Source organism: Furipterus horrens, unplaced genomic scaffold (genome assembly GCF_987537825.1).
Source record: "Furipterus horrens unplaced genomic scaffold, mFurHor1.1.pri manual_scaffold_2, whole genome shotgun sequence".
In the NCBI taxonomy this organism is placed as follows: Eukaryota; Metazoa; Chordata; class Mammalia; order Chiroptera; family Furipteridae; genus Furipterus; species Furipterus horrens.
Window position 1 is genome coordinate 169,455,881 of NW_028327172.1, and position 23,121 is coordinate 169,479,001.

General features: G+C 40.1%; 1 protein-coding gene across 2 annotated transcripts in view; it reads left to right on the forward strand.

Annotated features, from left to right (window-relative positions):
* SCARB2 (scavenger receptor class B member 2) overlaps window positions 1-19,882 on the forward strand; it is a 56,086-nt gene extending 36,204 nt beyond the window's left edge. For both annotated transcript variants that reach the window (XM_090266737.1, XM_090266738.1), the window contains 8 exons: window positions 577-668; window positions 2,845-2,964; window positions 6,037-6,206; window positions 11,385-11,503; window positions 12,826-12,899; window positions 14,328-14,379; window positions 17,731-17,889; window positions 19,580-19,882. In XM_090266737.1, coding sequence (XP_090122863.1) covers window positions 577-668; window positions 2,845-2,964; window positions 6,037-6,206; window positions 11,385-11,503; window positions 12,826-12,899; window positions 14,328-14,379; window positions 17,731-17,889; window positions 19,580-19,618 — 825 coding nt within the window. In that variant the 3' untranslated portion in view covers window positions 19,619-19,882. The remainder of the gene's footprint in view (window positions 1-576; window positions 669-2,844; window positions 2,965-6,036; window positions 6,207-11,384; window positions 11,504-12,825; window positions 12,900-14,327; window positions 14,380-17,730; window positions 17,890-19,579) is intronic.
* The last annotated feature ends 3,239 nt before the right edge of the window (window positions 19,883-23,121 follow it).

Below are 23,121 nucleotides of genomic sequence, written 5' to 3' on the forward strand. Positions count from 1 at the left end.
CTCTTGGCTATATACATAGAAGCAGGATTTGGGGGTCATATGGTAATTCTGTGTTTGGCAGTTCCTCACTGTGTTCTGGTTCAGTCTCATGTAGCAATTAGGCCCAAGTAAGACAGATTCACGAAGACTAAATTAGTTACTGCATAAGTTAGGGTTCTCCACAGAAACAGAACCAATGGGAGATAATGTATCTATCTATATCTAGCTATCTTTTAAGAGATTTGTATTAAGGAATTGGTACATGCAATTGTGGGGGCTGGCAGGTGGCAAGTCTGAAATCCTAGGACAGCTTGGCAGGCTGGAAACTCAGGCAGGATTTCTCTGTTGCAGTCTTGAGAATTCTTTTTCCTCCAGATTTTGTTTTTAAGCCTTCAACTGATTGAATGAGTACACCCATATTATCTACAGTAATCTCTTTTACTTAAAGCCAACTGATTGTAAATGTTAATCACATCTACAAAATACAGCAAAATCTAGACTAGTGTTCAACCAAACGGCTGGCACCACAGTCCTTCCAACTTGCACATAAAATTAACCATCACGTTATTTTAAATGATCATATTCACTTATTTTCAGAAAAATGGGACTAATGATGGAGACTATGTTTTTCTAACTGGAGAAGACAATTACCTGAACTTTTCAAAGATTGTGGAATGGAATGGAAAAACGTAAGTCTCATAATTCATCGGTGTAATTATTTGTCAATGTTCATTTAAACCTAATGTCCACTTACATGTTATTTCAAAAAGATTTTTAACACTGTCTCTTTTTTGGATGAAAAAATCTATAAATATGGAAAATATACTTACAGTTCTTATTTTATGACTCAAAACTGGGATAATGCACGTGACAAAGTGAATGTTAATAGTTTGTGGATGTGTCGTGGCCAACCATGAGCTACAGGCCGGTGCGGGTCCCTCTTCTGCTTGGTAGTTGTTGCATGAGGTACAACTACAGTACTCGTAACTTTTCAAACCGCTACTTGTTTTGAGGGAAGGAAGAGGGTCTCTTTTAAATTTAATTTAGCAATTATAGATTATTTGTGTTATTTTTTTTAAAGATGAAACACAGTTGAGTTCAGAAAAATAGTATTTCAAAACTATTTTTTATTTTATTATGTGTCCTGTAAACACATTACTTCCAAAAAAGGAGCTGAGGCAGCTTTCAATAAAGCTACTTATAAAACAAGATAATTTTTTAAAGTTAGAGAAGTTAGAAACATTGGAGAAAAAACGAGGCTCATTCTTCAGGGACTAAGGTATGTGGAGTTCTGTTCTTGAACATTAAATTTACTTCTGAATCAGGGGAACTCTCTGTTATCGTCACAACTTTTCTGTAAATATCAAACTAATTTTAAACAAAAAGTTTATTTAAATTTTAAAAACACATACATAAACATATTTGTAAGCATGGGCACATGCACAGTGTAAGATCCCTGAAAGAAGATACAAGGATCCGGCAATGGTGTTACTTCTTGAGGGGGAACTAGATGCCTGGGGCACTGGGCTGGAAGGGAAGTTTACTTGTAAACAGGGGATAGTTGGGTTTTGTTTTAAACACCATTTAGTTATTTATTTTCAGTCTTTCAATAGGAATTTAATCCTTTTATATACATATTACAATTACCGATACATTTATGGTATGAGATATTAGTTAATATATTTGGACTTATCTTTTTCTGGTTTGTGTCTAGGCTATCCTAGATTTTATGATTCATATTTAACAATATTTTTCTAACAAATCTAAAGCTATCTATTGTCTCTCCTCTCCTTCCAAACAGGACAATAACTTTACTCATTTCTTAACACACACACAGTCTGTGTTATTCTTGTCTACAACTTGTTTTACCTTCTTAGGGAACCAAATATAAATAAAAAGTTCACTTTTTATGGTCAGTACATAATTCAGTACCAACATATCTTATTAATATTTTTTTTCCTTCTCAGATCTTCCCCCTGGGTTTAGTTTTCTTGCTAAAAATTACCCATTTCAACAGTGATGCTAAAGCAAAGATAGTTTTACAGCCTCACGGGACATTTGGTGATGTCTGGACACATTTTTGGTTGTCCCAACTGGGAGGTGCCACTGGAATCCCCTGGGTAGAAACCTGGGATGTTGCTAAACATTCCACAGTGTACAGGACAGTCCCCCCACAAAAATGATCAGGCTCAAAATGTTAATAGGTTGAGAAACCCTGCATCAGTAGTTCTTTCAGTAAGCGTCTGTGAGTGGTAAACTTCCTTACGCTTTGTATATTTTAAAATGTCTAAATTTCACTCTCAGTTTTGAATGACTTTAGTTAGGTATGGAATTCTAGGTTGACAGTTCAAAATTATGAAGATTTACTCCATTGATGTTGATTTGCAGAATTATTTTAGTTGGGAAGCCCACTAGCTCAACTGTGCTTTTAGTGAGTATAAAATCAATTCAGTATTAACTTTCCTTGACACCCAAGAGAAGACCGCCATTAATTTTGGAACAGAACTGTTCTGAAGGGAGACAGAGTTAATGCTCTGTCATGGATATTATCTATCCAGAACTTATCTGTCAGGCTATTATTAATGCTAAATTGGATCATTGTTTTAAGTAAATGGAGACTTCTAAACCTCTTTCTTGAGGAAGGAAAAAGGGATTTTTGGCTATTTGCCTTTCTCAAAGGGGTCAGGAGCCTATTTCCCCCCATTTGATTGAATCCCTAACTAATATCTCTTTGTGTCTGCATATGAATGAGATTTTTTCGGTAGCTGGCTTCTAGTAACTCTTGAAAATTCCTGGCCATTTGCAAAAAAGTATCTAAAATCAGATTTGATGCTCTTGACTCTTTCTCATTCTTATCAATTATAGGTCACTTGGCTGGTGGGCAACAGACAGGTGCAATATGATTAATGGAACAGACGGTGATACATTTCACCCTCTATTAACCAAAGATGAAATCCTTTATGTCTTTCCATCTGATTTTTGCAGGTAAGAAGTTTCAAAATATTGTTGACTGCAAGACCACCAGAACTGTGTGAGGGATATATGTAGCTGCACTTACTAGGCATGGATATTCATGTTTCATCAGTGATAAATGATGATGGTGTTTTGAGAGGCAGTGTAGAGCAGTGGTTTACAGATTGAACTTGCAAGCCTGACTGCATTGGTTTGAATACCAGCTCTACCACATACCACTGTGTGACCTGGGGAAAGTGATTTAACTACTCACTTTCCTCATTTGTAAAATAAAGATAAAACTAGTTACCTACCTGGAGAGTTGCTCTGAGGACAAATGCATTACTGTTAGTAAAATACTTAGTTCAGGGCCTGTCCCACAGTAAATAAAATCATGTGTTGGCTGTTAGTTAATATGATATGCTTCATCAGGCATGAAACTTGACCTGTTCTTTTTCCAGGCAATAGGTAATCTCTCCATAGAAGATAAATAAATCATACTGTTGTCCATAATTAAGAGTTTATAGGTATTTGCTTAGCTATAATTGTGCCACTGATCATGTATATTCTCACTGGCCCTGTCACCTCTCCCTCTCTACTGCCTGCTCCTTCTTCCAGCAAACATGGTTACGTCTTTGTGGGAAGAAGGCAGCCTGCTCTGCACCCTGGTTCCCATCTCCCCATCATCCACTGCACCTTTTCCTGCCCACCACCCTTGAACTGCTTGAATGAGTAGCTGACTCTCGCAGCCACCATTTTCTCTCCCACTCTTTCAAGGCCTTTTATGAAACTGCAAAATCAGAAATGACCTGGTCACATGGGACACTGTTGATTTAATATTCTCAAGAATTGCTGTTCTTTGGGTGTTGCCTATCTAACATAATTTCACCACCTGCCCAGTCAGCCCTGGTAGGGCTCACATTGGGGAACTGTAATATCTCCGTACTCCTGCATTTAATCAGTCACCAGGTAGTACTGATCTCTCCTCAGAAACAGAAATGTTCATTGCAATATTGTAGTATTAAAAATTGGAAACAATTTAAGTGCTTATGAAAATGAAAGTATAAATTCTAGTATATTTATGTGATGGAATACCAGATAGGATTTAAAATGTAAGAACCAGAGTTACGGTACATTAATGTAAAAAAAAAAAAATCTTAAAAATATAATGTTAAATGAAGAAGCAAATTACAGAAAGAGAATATGGTATACTGTATTTAATATTTTAAAATAGCCAACAGTGCCACATACTGTTTATGAATATGCACATATGTAAAATATAAAGATTTGCATGGGAATGATAAACCACAAATTCAGGACAGTGGTTTCTCCTGGGGAAACAGAGAAGGACTCGAATCAGGAGTGTTTATAGAGTGCTACAGTCCTATCTATAATATATTTTTTGTTTATCTGATTAATATTTGTTATAAAAGGTATTTATTATAATATGTTCTCTCTTTCTGTTTGCCTATAACATTTCATTTAAAAAATGCTGTATGGGTGGGACGTAAGTGGAAGGCAATTTCCATCTTATTCACAACCTTGCCAGAGAGCTATCTCATCACTGTTCAAAGATGAAAAGTGAGGCCCAGAGCACACTTCCTCTCGGCCCTCAGGTGAAGGGCTGAAGGATGGACTAAGACAAGCTTGGTACTATGTGTGAAAGTGCTTGGTCTGTTACAGGCTCCCCACCTCGACCCCCCCACCCCCGTTATCTGAAAGTAGACTATTGCTATGAAACCTTCTGTAAGCTGATTTGGTGTAAAGCAAAGAAGCACTTATTAATTTACATGGATAATTTTTTGACCGTTCCAAGATATAAAAAATAACCCACCAAATCATACCAAGTATGTCCAGTTTTACACTAAGCATAACACCCTTCCCAGCCCACTTAGGCTTTTCTGATACCTTAGGATCCATCATGCACAGAATAAATGGAGATAAAGCGCAGATACCCACAGACACAGCTCAAAGCTATGGGGCTTGATGCTGAGCTACTGAGTGTAGCTCCAGGGGAAGGAGCTAGGTGGGGCTGCTCCACAAATGCCTTGTTGCAAAACAGATGCTATTTTAGCTTTTCACCTTTTCCCATGAAAGCTAATCTGAGTGTCCCAGCTATTTGGGGTTCAGGAGTTATATACTTTAGCTAACTCCCAGCTACCCCTCCCTCTGCCGCTTCTCGACCTTGGGATAAATATACAGTTACAAAGGCTTTTTTTTCTCAGCTAGTAAAGGCTCTTTGTCTTAGTGAAATTGCTACGGAGGCTTCCTTTCCCAGCACAGTGTCAAGAACTCCCCTCCTCCTGTGCTATCTTTGCCTGTGATGTTCAAAGGCCCAGCTGTCTTATTGGACTGGGCTCAGGACTGCTGAAATAATGCATGAGGCATGTTCCCCACCCACCACCCCCTACACCCCGCAACCCCACTTCCTACCTTGGTTTACTATCCATCCTGCCTAACAGAGGTAAAGTAGTATAAAGCAGACTTTTGAAAAGTAGAAGATACCTGTACTCAAGTGCTGTGCAAACATGAGGGTGGTTAGTATTTCTGGGGACCGCTATTTGAAATTCCGTTGACAACCAAAAGCAGAAATATATTGACCCCCACAGAAATCAATAATGGGCAAAAGATGGACATTTTTTACTTGAGGGAAATGCGTATCAAAGCAAGTGTCTGTCTATGGGGCACTTTTCCAGGCCAAGCTTGGGCTTTGCCTTGGCCTCAACCTTGCTTCCTTTTCTTTGCTTCTGCCTCACCCATGCTGACACATGTCCCTGATGGTCTACATCACTTATTTATTTCTATGTGAGTCTCCATTTTAAACGTCATCTTCTTCATTTTCTGCTACATTTTTTTTTTTCTTGGCCATGTTTGTATATTACCACAGTTGCTACCTCTTAAACATCTTTCATCGCAGTTCACCTCCTACTTTAATTACACATTGAGTGTCTGAGCTCCTCCAGCTTTCTTTTGCATCTTCATTTTTCACTGACCCTCCAAGCTCTTCACTGTATTGTAGCCAAGAACTGTTGCTAACTTCCTGATTCAGGCCACATCCTGCTGAGTGGAGCCCACACTGACATTTTTGTTCTTACTTCCTAACAGGTCATTGTATATCACTTTCAGTGACTTTGAGAGCGTACAGGGACTGCCTGCCTTTCGGTTTAAGGTGCCTGAAGAAATCTTAGCCAATACCTCAGACAATGCCGGCTTCTGTATACCTACAGGAAACTGCCTGGGCTCAGGAGTTCTGAATGTCAGCGTCTGCAAGAATGGTAAGAGATGACATGATTCTGAGTGTCTGGAGTGCAGAATTGGTGTTCTTCAACAAAGAATGTTGTCAGCCCAACAGAAAGAATGATTCTGACCTTTCCAAGGACAATGCTTTGTAACATGGCTATAGAATGGGAAAAAAAATTACTGTCTTTCTTTTAACGGTTTTTATTGCTAGAATGCCATGTTGTGCTATTTCGTGGGCGGGAGTTTATTTTTTAATATATTTTATTGATTATACTATTACAGTAGTCTCAGTTTTTTCCCCTTTTGACCCCATCCACCTGGTACTCCCATTCACTCTGGCAATCCTCCCTTTAGTTCATGCTCATGGGTCATGCATATAAGTTTTTTTGCTACTCTATTTTCTATACTGTTAGTAACATCCCCCTGTCTATTCTGTAACTACCTATTTGTACTTCTTTGTATTTTCCTCCATTCTTCTCCTTCCCCCTCCCACCTAATAACTCTCCAAATGATCTTCATATTTATGGTTATGTTTGTGTTCTGTTTGCTTAATTTGTTTCTTAGATTTAATTTTTGATCATTGAAAATTTATTGCCATTTTAATATTCATACTTCTGGCCTTTTTCTTAAATAAATCCCTTTAACATTTCATAATATAAGGGTTTAGTGATGATGAACTCCTTTAGCTTTACCTTGTCTGGGAAACACTTTATCGGCCCTTCCATTCTAAATGATAGCTTTGCTGGATAGAGTAATCTTGGTTGTAGTTCCTTGCTTTTCATCACATTGAATACTTCTTGCCAGTCCCTTCTTGCCTGCAAAGCTTCTTTTGAGAAATCAGCTGACAGTCTTATGGGAACTCATTTGTAGGTCATTATCTGCTTTTTTCTTGCTGCTTTTAAGATTCTCTCTTTATCTTTAATCTTTGGTGTTTTAATTATGATACATCTTGATGTGGTCCTCTTTGGGTCCATCTTGTTTGGGACTATCTTTGCTTCCTGGACATGTATGTCTATTTCCTTCACCAACTTAAGAAAGTTTTCTTTCATTATTTTTTCAAATAAGCTTTCAATTTCTTGCTCTTTTCCTTCCACCATCTTTATGATTCGAATGTTGGTACATTTGATGTTGGCCCACAGACTCCTACCCTATCCTCATTTTTTTGGATTCTTTTTTCTTCTTGTTCTGATTGAATGTTTTTTTCTTCCTTATGTTCCAAATCATCAATTTGATTCTCAGCTTCATCCACTCCACTGTTGATTCCTTGTAAATTTTCTTTTATTTCACTTAGGGTAATCTTCATTTCTGCCTGAGTTCCTTGAGCATCCTAATAACCAGTGTTTTGAACTCTGAATCTCATAGATTGCTTATCTCTATTTTGTTTAATTCTTTTTCTGGAGTTTTGTTCTATTCTTTCATTTGGGCGATATTTCTTTATCTCCTCATGTTCGCAGTCTCCCTGTGTTTGTTTCTATGTATTAGATAGAGCTGCTTTGACTCCTTGTCTTAGTAGCATGGCCTATTGTAGAAAAACACCCCAGTTAAGTTGGTTGCGAGAGCCTTAGCTAATTGCCTGGGACGAACAACCCCTGTGAACCAGGTTGATGGAGTCTCCAAGATTGTGTCACTGCTCTGTAGCTCTGTGTAGGGGAGGGCTCAGAAAATGGACAATGGTCACAGTCTGGCCTGTCAAGTTTTATCCAGGGGGAAGCTGTCCACGGTACTCGCCCTGATGCCAGACACTTCAGTTTCTCCTCTTATGCCATTGATGCCCTTCCAACTGCTGTGCTGAAGCCCAGAGGGGGTGGGTCTACGTAAATTCTAAGACCATTTTGGGACCTTTAAGAAGAGACACCTGAGAATCCTACAGGTCTTCCACTACCCCCCCAGCCCCCGCCCCCTAAATGGTTTTTACAGCTAGATGTTATGGGGACTTATCTTTCTGGCACTGGAAACCTGGGCTGGGTGGTCTTGTGTGGGGCTGGGATCCTTTGCTCCTGGGGTATCCTTCCCAATTCTTATCTACCACATGTGGGTATGGGGCCACCCGTTCCACATCTTCACATCTCTGTGTCTCTGCCCCTCCTACCCACCTGGGTGAACGTGACTTCTTTAATTCCTTGGTTGTCGGACTTCCTTACAGCTCAGTTTTCTGATGATTCTGGGTGATAGCAGTTTTTGAAATTGTAATTTTTGCTGTGGTTGTGTGAGGACATGAGCCATGTTTACTTACACTTCCATCTTGACCCGACCAGTAGTTTAGATGTCTTAATAGTAATAATAGGTCATGTTTACTAACACTAGTACCAGTCACTGTTTTAAATTCTTTACATATTTACATATAGTTAATACATGTGAAGCATTAACAGATTTCATGTTCAAAACAGTGCTAAAAGACAGAGTGGAAAACTCAGTAATGAGAATGTGCAGATCTTCGTAAAGAGTCTCAATGACTTCAAAGCAGTTACTTTTAAACCCTGACTGCGAATTTTTCAGTTTTTCTTAATGTCTGAGCTACTCTGCTTTTTTCCATGAACGAGGCAGAATTATCAGTGGTACAACTGACAAAATAAATTTTTTCATCCTGAAGACTAGTTTTAACAATCACATGTTGCATAATTGTTCACAATACCTTTGCTAGAAAAATATCCAATGGTCTCCTTTTATAAATGTGGAAGTCAAGGATCCAAGAAGGAACATGATTTTTATCAAATCCTTATCTCCCAGCAAGTCCTTGTTGGAACTAGGGTCTCATATTCATACCATGATTCTTCTTAGGCTACAATTCCCCCTCACAGTTTCTCTTGAGAAACGTTGTAACCCCTTTCTCCTAAAGAAAGTAATGTGCTAACTTTTGTCCTCCTGTCTAATTGGTTTGAAAGTCTCCTTTAGGGAAAAGTCTGAGGTCTGCAGTACCTTCCCTATCCTTGTCTGCTGGGGCAGTGCCTCCCAAAGCTGGCCTTGCAACAGGGTTACCTGGAGAATCATTAAAAATATCCATCCCAGGGCCCAAACGCCAGGCCCCCAGAATCTGTATGTTTAACATGAGCTCCGGGTGATTCTCATGAAGATGATGCTAACATGTTTGGGAAGCACTGTGCCAGGGAGCACGGCACCCCTTACCTGAGGATAAGATCAAAGGTGAATGGGAACAGGTTTCTGCTTCTGATCTCTCCTGCTGCCTTCCTGGGTGAGTGGTCCTGAAATAGTGCCCAGCCCACTCATCCCATGTGCCTCTGGCTCCAGGCGTAAATGTGGGTGTAGTTTTTGTTTTGTTAACATTCCGCTACCTCAAGACATGGAAGTCCAAATCAACAGGAAGATTCCTCTTTGTAACAGTCAAACCTCTTGCTGCAATTTTTTCTTTTTGCCTCTTATGTGTTACCAAATGTGGACTGAAATGTTAACTCTCCAACATTGTCCTGAAGGGTTTTGAATCTCCCAGGGTAACATTTTGGATAGTGGGATGAGTGAGTATTCTGGAGTCATGGAGATGTGGGTTTGAGTCCTAGTCTATTTGTTAGCAAATTGGCCAGGTTGACTAAGGAGTATTCTAGACATCAGGTTTCTCATCCATAAAAGTGGGGGTGATTGTAACTTCCTTGGAAGCTTGTGTGAAGGTTAGAGATAACGGATGTAAAACAGGACAGTATCTGGCCCTTATTAAACCCTCAATAGAGCTGTTAAAATACACTTTAAAGATGACTGTAGGTCACAAAGAAAGGAATTATGGCTTTGTGAAACTGTTTAGGAGTAAGGAGCAGAACTCCTGAGTGTGTGACAGATGATGTGTACAGTGAGCCATGGGACTGGTGGGTATGTAACCAGAATGAAATTCTTTCCAGTCAGCTCATTTGTTCAAAAATATATTTCCCTGGCAGCAATTATCGGGTCCCTCTCTCCTCTTCAGTAGGAGAATGTAGAATACGTTTTCTTTAATAATTTGTTTCTTAATATGAATAGGAAAGGCAAAAACAAACAAACAAAAAACCCGGTTTTCATGTGGGCAAACCCTGATCTAGTCAGATGCTGGGCAGCTGTCATAAACCAAACACAGTCTTTAAAAATTCTACATCTGCATATACAGGAGAACAAAGCCTACCTTAGGTAAAATAAAAACAAAAGCAAGCAAAAATAAAAGGTCATTTAGTAGGAGAGAATTGTAGTTGAAACAAGTGCTCTAAGTTCTTTGAGAAAAATCATATATGCAATTAGAATTCTGCCTCTATCACGTGATAGCTGATGTCCCTGGGTAAATTTTGTCAGTTCTCTGAACCACACTCTACTCAGATGCAAAATGAAGATAATAGTTCTAACTTCATAGGGCTGCTGGGAATGTTACCAGGGAGACCCAAGTCTGGGGGCTCCCCCTCCTTGGTTCTTGTCTTGCTCTCAAGAGAAGAATTCAGGCAAGAGACAAACAGGTATAGTGGAATAAGATAGCAAGTTTCTTTATGAAATACACTGGAGCACAAAACTACAGGCAGGCAACCAGCTAGTCTGAATGCCCCTTGTATAGAGGAAATAAAGTTGTTAGTAAGCTTATTACTAAGTTTGTTAGGAAGTTTATTCTACAAGTGGAACTCCAGGATTTATATACTTTAGTTAGTTTTTAGGTTCCCCCTGTGCCCCCTTTCGGACTCTGGGATTAACAGTTATAAAGGCTTTCTTTTTCAGCTAGTGAAATTGCTACAGAGGCTTCCTTTCCCAGCCAGGGAAATCATTAACAAAGGCTTTCTTTCCCATGGAAGCGATAACAAACAAAATTTCATGAGCTCCCCTCCTTCTATGCTACCATAGTTTTGCTTATGATTCTCTGTATGCCTGGCCGTCTCAACCGACCAGACTCAGGACTGCTGAGTGGACTGGTAAGACGTTTCTCCCTCCTCCTCCCTGCCTTGGTTTACTACCTGTCCTACCTAACATGAACATTAATTTTAAAAATGTGTATAGCATTTACTTTTATAGGTTGAGTAAATGTTTGTTGAAGAATAAATAATTGCAGTAGGACTTCAATATATATATTGTGGAATAAAATAATGAGATGTCAGAAATGTAGAATGGAATTTTAACCTACCCTCTTCAACCTAAGTTTACTTATGTATAAGCTTCCCTCCAACCCCCTTAGGAACCAGATTTGTGGTCAGGAACTTGGTATTTATCTTAGACTTTTCAGAACCACAGCATTCATTTCTGTTTTCCTTAAAATGCAGGTGCACCTATTATTTTATCTTTCCCACACTTCTACCAAGCAGATGAGAAGTTTGTTTCTGCCATAGAAGGCATACATCCAGTTAAGGAATATCATGAGACATTTGTGGACATTAATCCCGTGAGTAAACACCTCCTTCTGGTGAAAGACCATAGATGTCATTCTGTCTATTCAGTGTTCGTGGTTTAGTCCTCCGCTCTCTTAAATCTACTGTCTTCCTTTCATATACAATCAAATGTAGGAAACTCAGTTCAGTGAAATGTAAGGCATCATCTCCTAGTCTCCCATTTGGAAGGCTTAATTCTGTGGATCTAATAAACAGAAACACCAGCAAACCTGCTTTAACAAAAAGGCAACAGTGACATTTCCATCGTTGAAAACAACTGAAGTTGGACCCAGGTAGCCTGGTCAATCTTCTGTCACCAGCCTGGAACCTGAATGTATATACATATCTCCCACGAGGGCACAGGTTAGCAAAGTTGAGGACATTCCTGTTTACTTCCAGAAATGTTTTGGTTAAAATTTAAATATATATATACATTAGCTTTAGTCACTTACGGCAAGCTTCTTTGTATAGGTACTTTTGAGAGTTTATTATATATTATTCATTTAAAAGGCATCAGCTATACATACACTGTAATCCTATATTCGCAGACAAGAAAAACGAAAACCATGTTAAAAGGATGTGAGTATCATTTCAAAATATGACAGCCTCTCACTGTAGGACTGAATTAAAGGTCAGATATCTTCATTCTTGGGCTTTTGAACACATGGCACAAGAAGAAAAAAGCAAAACATGCTTTGAGCTCAGCAGTTTAGGGAGCTGCACTCTTAGCTACACACGGTGCATTTATTTATATATGAGAAATCCGTGGTCCTACCTTTTTGTGAACAAGATCAGGTGTGGTTTTCTCCCTTTTCTCTCTTACCCACCAGTAAGTTCCTTCTCATAAGCCAAACTGTTAGCAGGTGCTTTTTGCCAAGCCAACGGCTAGGCACGGTCCCATAACCTTAGATGACAGCAGCAGCTGCTCCTCCTGGATGGGCCCTGGCCACCCTTTGGTACTGTTCTCTGGCAGTGACAGCCATCCTCCTGACAGGGTATCTGTTGGAGCTCCCTTCTGCCAGGGTCCTCCAGGGCTTTGCTATTCAAAGTGGCAGCATCCCAGGTGCTTGTTGGAAATGCCCCAACTTGGGCCCCACCCCAGACCTGCTCCATCAGGACTCACAGGCATATGAAAGTACGAGAAGCATTGGTCACCAGGCACCTAAAAGTAATGCACATCTGGCATTTTCTTCTGAGACCTGTGTTTTCCCTGTCCCACTGTGCCTGTCACACATGGGAGTGGTCACCCAGTTTATCAGAAACACACAGAAAGAGTGCCGTATTGCAAACAATTGTGGTTTTAATAACGTTTTCTTTCCACTTCTTTGATTTGCAGTTGACAGGAATTATCCTAAGAGGAGCCAAGAGGTTTCAAATCAACGTTTATGTCAGAAAAATAGATGGCTTTATGTAAGTTTTGCTTCTTTCTACAGAGGCAAAGGGTAGTTTTCCTACATGGACTTTCTGGGGGGCTTGATGTCGGGAGGGATACAACCCACTTCTAAGTCCACTCACTCTTACCCCCCAACCCCCAGTCCAGGGATAAGGCGTGACCAGCAATCTTTTAGGCTGCTTTGCTTTTAGAATTTACTTATTTTATTTAACCAAATACATATAGAGTGCTTTCCATGGATCAGGCATTGCTCTAAGTACTCGACACATGTTAACACATTTATTCCTCACAATAACCCTGTATTATCCCAATTTCACAGATGAGGAAAACGAGGCACAGAGAAGGAGAAGTTCAATAACTTGCTAGAACTCATGCACTAGTAAGGCTGCAGAGCAGGCTCATCCCCACTCCACTAAGCAGTTCCCTCACCCTGACTCTGGCTGCCTCCCTCCTTGCCCTCCGCTCCCACCCAGGGCCAGCAACTCCTCCACTTGGATAGTTACAGTGGTCTCCAGAGTCCAGCTTTTCCTCCCAGCACTCCCTCTAAAAACCACTACTGAATTAGGATTCCCAAGTATAGTCTCCTGCTCAGACTTTTCAATGGGAATTTTCTGGATATGAGAAAATACTTATGATTTAATGTTGAATGGAAAAAAAGGACACAAAACTACACATAATATCATATATCTCTATTTTCTATCACCTATCTGTCTGTCTATAAAATTTGGTTGGTTCCCCATCAAATTTGCCAGATTTAACCCTATAATCACGGCTCTTTCTAGGAAGAAGGTAGGCATTGCATGAACACATTTGTCACCTGTGTGTGTATTTCTGAGGCAGTATAATTTAGTAGTTAAGGTCTAATGCTTTAGAATCAAAATGGAATTGCCATCCTGGCTCTACCATTTACTCTAGTGGTCCTGGACAGATTACTCTGAGCCATAATTTCCTCTCTTAAACCTGGGACAGTAGTACCTACTGCATGGGACTACTGTGAGAATTCAGTGAGATCATGTCCCGAGGTCACCGGCACAGAGCTGGTGCATGATAAATGCTCAGTCAGTGACTGCTCTGGGCTCTTGTGAACATGATACCTAGCAACCTGGTTACAAAACATCCTGAGGATGGTCAGCATTGTTCTGCCAGCTGAAGCCTCCCCTCTCTCTGACTCTTGGGAGAATTATAATCATTTTGATGAATTGATTTCAGCATCTTGTGTTTGATAAAATGTTTATATACTTCTGCAACACTTGGAACGGCTACACTGAGAGGTTGGAATCTAACTTCTGATTGATGTGTGCAAAGATAACTAAGAAGTCTCTTGAAATTCTGAGTAATTTAAGGGAGTAAGTGTGCTGGAATTTCCATATAAACGTGTCTGTCCTGACCAGTGTGCCATCACAGTGAGGATGCCTATAAAATGATCTCATCTTTTGCCTTTGCAGTGAAACAGGAAACATTAGAACCTTGGTTTTCCCAGTGATGCATGTCAATGAGGTGAGTCCTGGGGGAGAGCCGTGGGTATGTTCCACCTGTTGAAGCTTGGAAATCTTCTCTTACGAAGTCTGCTATTGTAGCTATGTGTCATTTTAAACGTGAGGGGTGGGAGGAAGGTGATTTTTAAAAATCTGTCTGTCCTCAGAAACCTTGTTTATGTGTTAACATGAAGCCACTTATATCTGAGATTTGAAAATGACAGAAAGAAATTTCCCTTCTTGAGAATGTTATTTGGGTGAACCTTCCTTCTGGGAAGCTGGTTGTATAAGAAACCAAATGCAAAGATTGATGAAGCAATGCCAGACACTGTTGAAACAGAATAACAGCCAACATGCAGATAGATGGCAAATTAAACCTTTATTTGTGTCTCCTCCTTTGAAACTCAGTTGGTCTGTAAAAATGTCATCTGTTTACTGTTCATTAATTGAGGAGGAGGAAAGAGAGTAAAACAAAAGTGATTGTCAACATTAATAAAAATTTTATGTAAGGTGGTTAAAGAAATGGTTAAATGAAATATGGTACATATGCCCTGGCTGGTGTGGCTCAGTTGGTCGGAGCATTGTCCCATGTACCAAAAGGTTGTGGGTTCAGTTACTGGTCGGGGCACATACCTAGGTTGCAGGTTTGAACTGCGCGCGTATGGGAGGCAACCAACTGATGTTTCTCTCTCACATCGATGTCTCTCTCTCTCTCAATTCAATAAACATATATGCCCATGGTTGCCTCAGCCTCCATCACAGCACAGAGTTTTTCCTACTCTCCGGTGAACAAACACATCATGAGTTATAGGAGATAGATCATGTCCTAGTTCAAACAAAAGGAGTTTCCCTGATAAATGTGTCTTTCATAGGGCACCCACAGAAATATTGTCTCTAAATGTTAGGTATGAATTGAAGTTTTGTTAATATTCTGAAAGCTCAGAAAACACCTACTATTTAAGACACCTATGATACATTTTTTTCTGAATCAAACTTCACATTACTGTCGTTCTTTCTCCTCGGTTTCCCTCTCTTCCACCCCGTTTTGAGGGGAAAATTGTGGGGTTTTTTTCTCCTCAATAAATCTCAGTAGACTGGCTTTTGTTGTCAACAGCAGCATTTTTTAAAGTTTTTAATATTTTTCTCTTACCCCTAAAAATACTTATTCTTTGTAGAAAATTGAGTAACACAGATTAGCAAGAAAAGGGAAAAAAATTAAAATCACTTTTCACAAAATCTGAGCCAGACTGACATACTGTTTTTAACTTGCTTTTTTATTTTTTAATCGTGTTGTAAAATTTTTTCCAATAACAACTTTGTAAAAAAATGTCTTAATGGTTTACATTTTGTAAAACTAATATGTGCTCTTAATAGAACTCTAGGGAATTTTTTTTTTTTTTTTTAATATTTTAAAAGTGAAGCACTGACATGCTTGGTTCTCTGGGAAGAGTGCAGCTGATGTCTGCGCACGATGCCTTGAGGCTGAGCTGCCTCCAACACCCCGGCTCGGTTGGAAACTACTCTGGTTGAGGTTCAAGGTTTCACGACCACAGCGGAACAAATCTATCCAGGACACTGTATTTTGTCTGGGGGGAAAGAGAGGCGGCTGTTCCTTCTAGTAGAGAAAAGCGCAAGACCTCTGTCCCTCATGCTTTTTACTGAGAAGGGTACGCATGGGAGATACAAGGTCAAAATTCATGAATCATCAATAGCTTTTAGGCACCTGGATTACAGTTGATAGTTACAGATTACAGATATGAATATAGAGGACACAGTGACCAGTCTGTGTCAAGGTCTATTAAACATCTTGTTGCCACACTGGCATTAGGTGTAAAGTTTCATACATTCCTTGCTAGAGATTGTTTATAGTTTACTGAGAGATAAGAAAAGCAGAGCAAGCTCCAAAGCATAATAAGCATTCTTTAAATCCAGTTCCCATGGAAACCCTCTAAGTGGCTTTCGGTCCTGTCTGCTGCATAGCCTTCCATGTTCTGTTGAGACTCTGAGGCTTTCCGGGTGGGCAGCCTTGCTCACGGCTGGGGCTACAATTCCCGAAACCACAGGGAGCGGTTCCCCACATTGCCTGAGTTTACTCTGACTTGAATGTTACATAGTTGAGGCCATGCTGTAGATGCAGTTTTATACCTTTTTAACTTTAGTATTATATTGGCAGCCACATTTATAAAAAATCTTGACAGATTTGTGATTACGGTGCTAAGACAAGGCTTTTATTTTTTCATGGGAAAAAGCCAGGCAATGTTTACCTGAATGTTTGTGAGGAAGAGCGTGAAAGCGGGGCTTTTTGAAAATGAGGAATGCCCCTGCTTTGCTTTGCTTTGCTTTTTCTTTTGTTCAAGACGAGACTGAATCCAGGGAGACCTGGACATGACCTTGGAGGCTGCCTTCTCACTCCCTTTTCCCAGAGGAGCAGACTGGCCTTGACAGACCTTGGCCAGTGATGGGAAAAACCAGCCCTAGATCCCCAGCCTCTGTCTCAGTGCAAATTGAACCTAAATTAATCCTGAAGTCCCATTTGTTGCAAATAAATATTATGGAATTAAGCTTTTCGGATACCTCACCCATGATGGTTTCACGTGATACTGCCTCTGCCCTTCATACAGAAAGTGCTATTCTAGAACACTTCCTTAGTCAGAACACAATCAGGAATTATGGTTAACCTCAGGACTTCCCTTGAACACTTCCTCTCGAGACCCCTGGTCCTGATTAGCACAGATCTAACCAAGAGGAAAATTATATTTTCCCTATACCATTGTTGGAATGTTTCATTCATTCAGTCAGTCAGTCAGTCTACTGACATTAAATGAGCACCCCCTGTGTGCAGGGTGCTATACCCATTGCTGAGGTGACTGAAATAAAAGTCTTGCCTTTGGCACCTCACAGTCACAAGGAAACCTACGGGTAACCCCACAGACAATTACAACACAGAGTGCGAAGACAGTGATGGAGGATTTTAGAGAGTGAGCTGGAAATGCAGAAAAGAAGTCCAACCAGGACTTAGGTGTCCAGAGAAAACTTCTGGAAGTAAGTTATGCTGAGCTGGATTCTAAGGGATGAATTGGAGTTGTCTGATACAAAACAAAAGATGATATTATCTCAGTATTTTTAATATTTTCCCTCCTCCTCCCAACCTCTTTTGAGAGTAAAACATGTCTTCAACAGAAAAGGGGAGATGTTGATAAATAAATGACCCTTCTGGTTATTCTAATTTATAATTGGATTTTCATTCTCTCTGGTTTGTTAACAGGAGGACATACCCAAATTGTGTATAATGATTTGTAAGAAAGGTATAACAAAAGAAATTACTCTCTGGATATTTAGTAATCAAGGCAATACTATTTTCTTGCTCCCCTAGAGTGTTCTCATTGATAAAGAGACTGCAAGTCGACTGAAGTCTGTGGTTAACACTACTTTGATTGTCACCAATATACCTTACATTATCATGGCACTGGGTGTGTTCTTTGGTTTGATCTTCACCTGGCTTGCGTGCCGAGGACAGGGATCCACGGATGAGGTGAGCACTGGCTGGAGGAACTTCTTTCTTACTGGATAACTTTACCTGACAGATTCCACAGGGCTTCCTTGAAGGGCTGTCAGCTAGCTCATTAGGGTGGATTCTGAGGTTTTTATGCTGGGCACAGTGATTTCATGGTTATATTACTGCTGGACAAAAGGAGAAGCAAGGAGGTGGGTGATAAAGTGGTACCTTCCACTGTTTAGAGCTCTTGTAGTGGGAATGGAATACCTAAGCTTTATGTCTTTAAAAATAACTTGAAAGTAAAGGTGTCCAGCTAAGCACCTGGCATTTGGTGTGAGACTGCTTAGGTTCAAGTCCCAGTGCTACTACTTAATAGCTGTGTGATCCTAGAAACTATGCCTCAGTTTCTTCATCTATAAAATGGGACAATACTCAAGCCTCCCTTAGGAATTTTTCCTGCAGATTAGGTGATGTAGTGAAATGAAGCACGTGGTCCAGTGTTAGAAAGAGCTCAATGAACATTAGTTATGTGATAAAACAGCTCCAAGATTATGGGGCAAGGCAACCAGGACCTGCTTGGAAAGAATCTGTGATACATTATCAAAGATACCTACCACTGAGTCATCAATGCCTCATAAATGATTAGCACAGGAGTTGTAGTAACTTTCCTGGGGGGTACAGAACAACCCCAAACAGGTGGGATAAACAGAGTTGGTGGGCCTCCTGTGTGACCAGCAGGCCAACCCAGGGGTCTAAATACCTTCAGTGAGCCTTTTCTGTAGGAGCCTTTTTAAAATTCTCAGCAGCTTCCCTTTTGGCAACAAGGGTTGCTTTTTTTTCCCTGCTAGCTGCCTCCACTAATTGTTTGAGGCACACCTGAAGCAGGAAATGAACCAGGTTGAAACCACCTGAATAACATTAACCCTGATTTCCCCATCTTCCACATTCTTTCGTTGTTCTTTAGCCTATGCCCATCATGTTACAGTGAATTAGGTTTGAGGCAACTACTTTGCCATGTCTTTCTTTTTTATTAAAAAAATTTTTTTTCAATTATAGTTCACATTCAATATTAATTTTATATTAGTTTCAGGTGTACAGCATAGCAGTATGACAATCATACACTTTACGAAGTGTTCCCCACAAAGTTTCCAGGACTCACCTGGCACCATACATAGTTATCACAATATTATTATTGACTATATTCTCTATGCTGTACTGTATTTACATCCTCATATTTTGCCATTGCTGTCTGTTGATCTCACTTCCAGGCTAACATTGTACAGTCCCTGAGATTTTCATAAGCACATATGAAAGCCCATGAAAAATGTTATCACTGCCCCTACACTTAATCATCTACATGTACTCAACAAGCAAGCAATTATTGAGCACCCACCACCACCTCCAGCACACTGTTCTTCAGTAGATTTCAAATTATAGAGGAGGCAAATTCAGTCGCCTGTGATAAAGATTATAGTCCAGGTCAAGATAGGGAAGGGGACCGCTCTGGGGTCCAGGGTGCTGTGATCAGAGCAGGGCCCCTCGAGAGGGTTAGGGATGAACATTAAAGGAAGAGGGAGAAGCAGCAGGCCCAGAGAAGAGAGGTGAGTGGGACAGCCGCCTTCCTTCCCACTTCCTCCACCACCCCTCCCCCAACGTTTCACATGGAGAGAAGTTTTGGACATGAACACCTGCCTAACTTCACTGTCCTGTCTCTTCTGGGTCACAGGGAACTGCAGATGAAAGAGCACCCCTCATGCGAACCTAACCATGGCCTGAGCATAATGAAGGAACCGTGTTGAGCTGTCCTGACCTGGATCAAACATGTCGAAACCATCATGTCCTCACAGGCTCAATGCCTGTTGTGAGAGGAGGGAGAAGACCCAGAGCTGGCAAGTGATGAGAGCATTGGGCCGGAGCTTAAAGAACAAGCTGATTCATTGGCCAATAGGCTTTATCAAATCCTGTGGTCTCTGACAAAGTGTTTTGTTTTTCATGTCTTGCAAGTATTTAATAAACTCTTGTACAGTGATTTTTTTGTTGTTAGGTGCTGGTAGCTCCAGAATTTTGTGACCACTGTTGTGGTTATCATGTCTCAGCATCAGTTGTTCATGCTACTTGGTCTAACCTTATTCAGTATGCTTCATTCTCCAGACTTTGTACTCAGAATACATAAACACCAGTTGTTTGTTGTATTCCTCCATTCATGTCACCCCCAAATCAGAAGTAAGAGTTTGGAACCCAGGGTAAAGTGGTAACCTCATTCAGTACATCATTCAAGTGCACCTAATTTCCTCTTTTAAAAAGTTATTTATTGCATTTCATGCTAATCATCAGTTCATAATTCCTCCAGGAACATGATTCGGTCTTCTGACTACTTTCATACTGGATAGCAATCAAGTGGTAAACGGGTTGGGTGGAGTGAGGCACCTTTAAGTTGATGGTTATAAACACCTGAGGATTTTTTACTTACACTTTTGTGAATTGAAGAATCCATAGATAATGTTGGTGAGGACATTGCAGATATTTCATATAGAGCAGAACTAAATGCTAGCTCTGAGATTTGTGGTTAGTTTGTCATTGTTTTTAATCGAAACGATCTTGATGTGGAAAGGTGCTCCTGGGAGAATGAAATCAATAAGCGCCCCCCACCCACCACCACCACCAGTCACCCTTGCCAAATATGATACTGTATTAATTACTATACTATTGAGTGATTATTTGTAAAATTATTTGTGAATATAGGAAATACATGCATCCATAGCCTAAGTTGCACATAAATTTCAGAAAGTCTGACTACACTAAAGAAACATTTCTTCTGGGATGGTCTTTTTGGTAACTTTGAAATTGTTTTTATAATTCGTCCTTCCTTTCTCACATTCAGTTCCTTTCAATGTTTTGCGACTCACTGTCACCCGCTGAGTAGGGGAAAATGTGCCCTACACTTCTGTGACAATCTTCTTGCTGATGGAACGACAGTGTCTTAAAATACTGCACAGAAAGTGCTTTAAGGTCCCCTGGGATCAGAAGCAGTGTCATCTGTCTTCAGAAGACCTCATGGTTTTCAGTGTAACCTAAGTTAGAGGACTGGGAACCATCAGATGTCACAGAATTCAAGCATATTGAAGGACAATTTTTTTGTTGTGTTCTCAAGGTTCAAAATTCATTTTTAATTGAGAAATCTATACAGTTATCTGGCAAAGTGCACACAGTATTTCATAACAACTGAATAATTCTACAGGATTTTTTGTTTAAAACTGAATTTCAGCATTAGTAAGTGAAGAAAAAGAAATGCCATGGATTTTACAAATACAGCTTCTGATCCCTGTACAAGGGTAATAAAATGCCTTAGTTTATTTGCCCCAATTTTCCCCTATTTCTGCACTACAGCAATAGGGTAATATTTCCCTTCTTGAAGGGGCAATTCATTAAAATATCAACATCACTATGAATTAAGATAGTGCCTGTAGTTAGCCCAAATCAACGAAATGCGAAAAACTAGATAATTGGCATATATTATTCTTTTATGCATCCATCCACTTATCCACACTAATAAAACTGATAAGCCAGTGCATACTCACTAATTCATGCTATTATCAGGATATAATTTTCTGTGAGAAGGAAATTTTTAAATACTATGATAACAGTTAATGATATACATAGTCAGGGAAACCAAAAACATACTATTTTCATATGATTCTTAATATAGTTACATTTGATATTTCCCTTCTGAGAAGTCTGTGGCAAACCCATAAACTGCTGTCAAGATTATAGATTGGTTAAGAATGAATGTACTACCTATTTGATTTTAGATTGAAAATAAACTATTCCTCATGTTCACTCTCTTGGAGCCATTTTCCTGGAAAAGCCCCCAAAATCTTTGTAATTGTCAACTAAATCACAGAAGACCGGTGTCCTGTATGTATATGATACTCAATTTAGGGAGAAACCAAACAGAGAGAGGTTACCTCACTTCTCAGGGAAAATTGGGAGTTGAACACAGGACAGGAAGTAGGCTTGGCCACTTTTAGCTTCAGGCTTTTCCCCCTAGGCTTTATTTCCTCACTAATAGTCACTAATGGTCAAGTGGAACAAGTATTATATAACTAACCCCATTGGGATTTTTACTTAAGGGAGGCTAATTTTTTATTTACATTGCTCGAGATATGAGTTCTGCAAAAGGTGACCTTCATCCTTGGTCCTCTGGGCATTATTACTGGAGTTAATTGCTTGTGGCTATTAAGGAGAATACTGACTTGAATGTTCTTAATGTAGCTTGTATAGTTGGTTCATTTCATGTGATTCTTGACATGTTTATTTCTACCTTTAATGCAATGAAGTATTTCACTAATAAAAAACATTTATATGAAATTGCACTGTAAATTGCATGTTGTCTTCAGACATCCAGTTATCTATGGAGTTTTATTTGAAAGATGCTCTTTGCCTCGTTGTTTGGTGCAGGCCTGAGACACACCCCTTGCGCCAGCTCTGATTTCAGCTCAATTGTGGTGGGGTGTTGGAGACAGCCAGACAAGTTCCACTTCAAGCTGGTCCCATGGTGTGCTTTTCTGCCCCAGGGCTTTCTCCAGAGTGCTGGAAGCCTCTCAGGAACATGGGGAGTTAACAACCCTAGGGACACAGTCAACCAAAGGAGGCAGGAGTAAGCTGATAATTGTTCCAGTCCTCAGAGGGACAGTGCTCAGGCTCATTCTACAAGATTCCTGTTGTCACTTCTTCATTCCCCATCTCACTCTTACCCCTTCACTGCTTCCTCCCGAATAACCTACCTACACTGACACCCTTATTCAGCCTGCTTCCAGGTGATTTCTGTGATTCCCCTCCGGTTCCCCTTACCTCTGGGCACTTCTGTTGCTAGTGGTACTCAGCTGCAACCTCTTCTCATTTGATACTTGCCTCCCTGACAAAGCTATTGACTCAAACTGTTCAACCTCAGCCTCACATATCCAAACCACTTGATGCATATCCCCAGCCTGGTTGTTCTCAAATCTAGCAAGTAAAGAAAGGAACTCCTTTCTTTCTTGTCTTCTTCCCGAATTCCCATTACTGAGTATGGCATCACAATTTACTCAGCTGTACAAGCCAGAAACCAGGGACTCTTGCTCGACTCTGCCTTTCCCTTCCTTTCACATCCGGTCTATCATTGGGTGCTTCGTATGCTTCCCAGTCTCTGCCCTTGCTGTCTTCACCCAAAATCATAGCTCACACTGGGATTCCTGCAATTACCACTATGAGCATTATTTAATTTTTTGA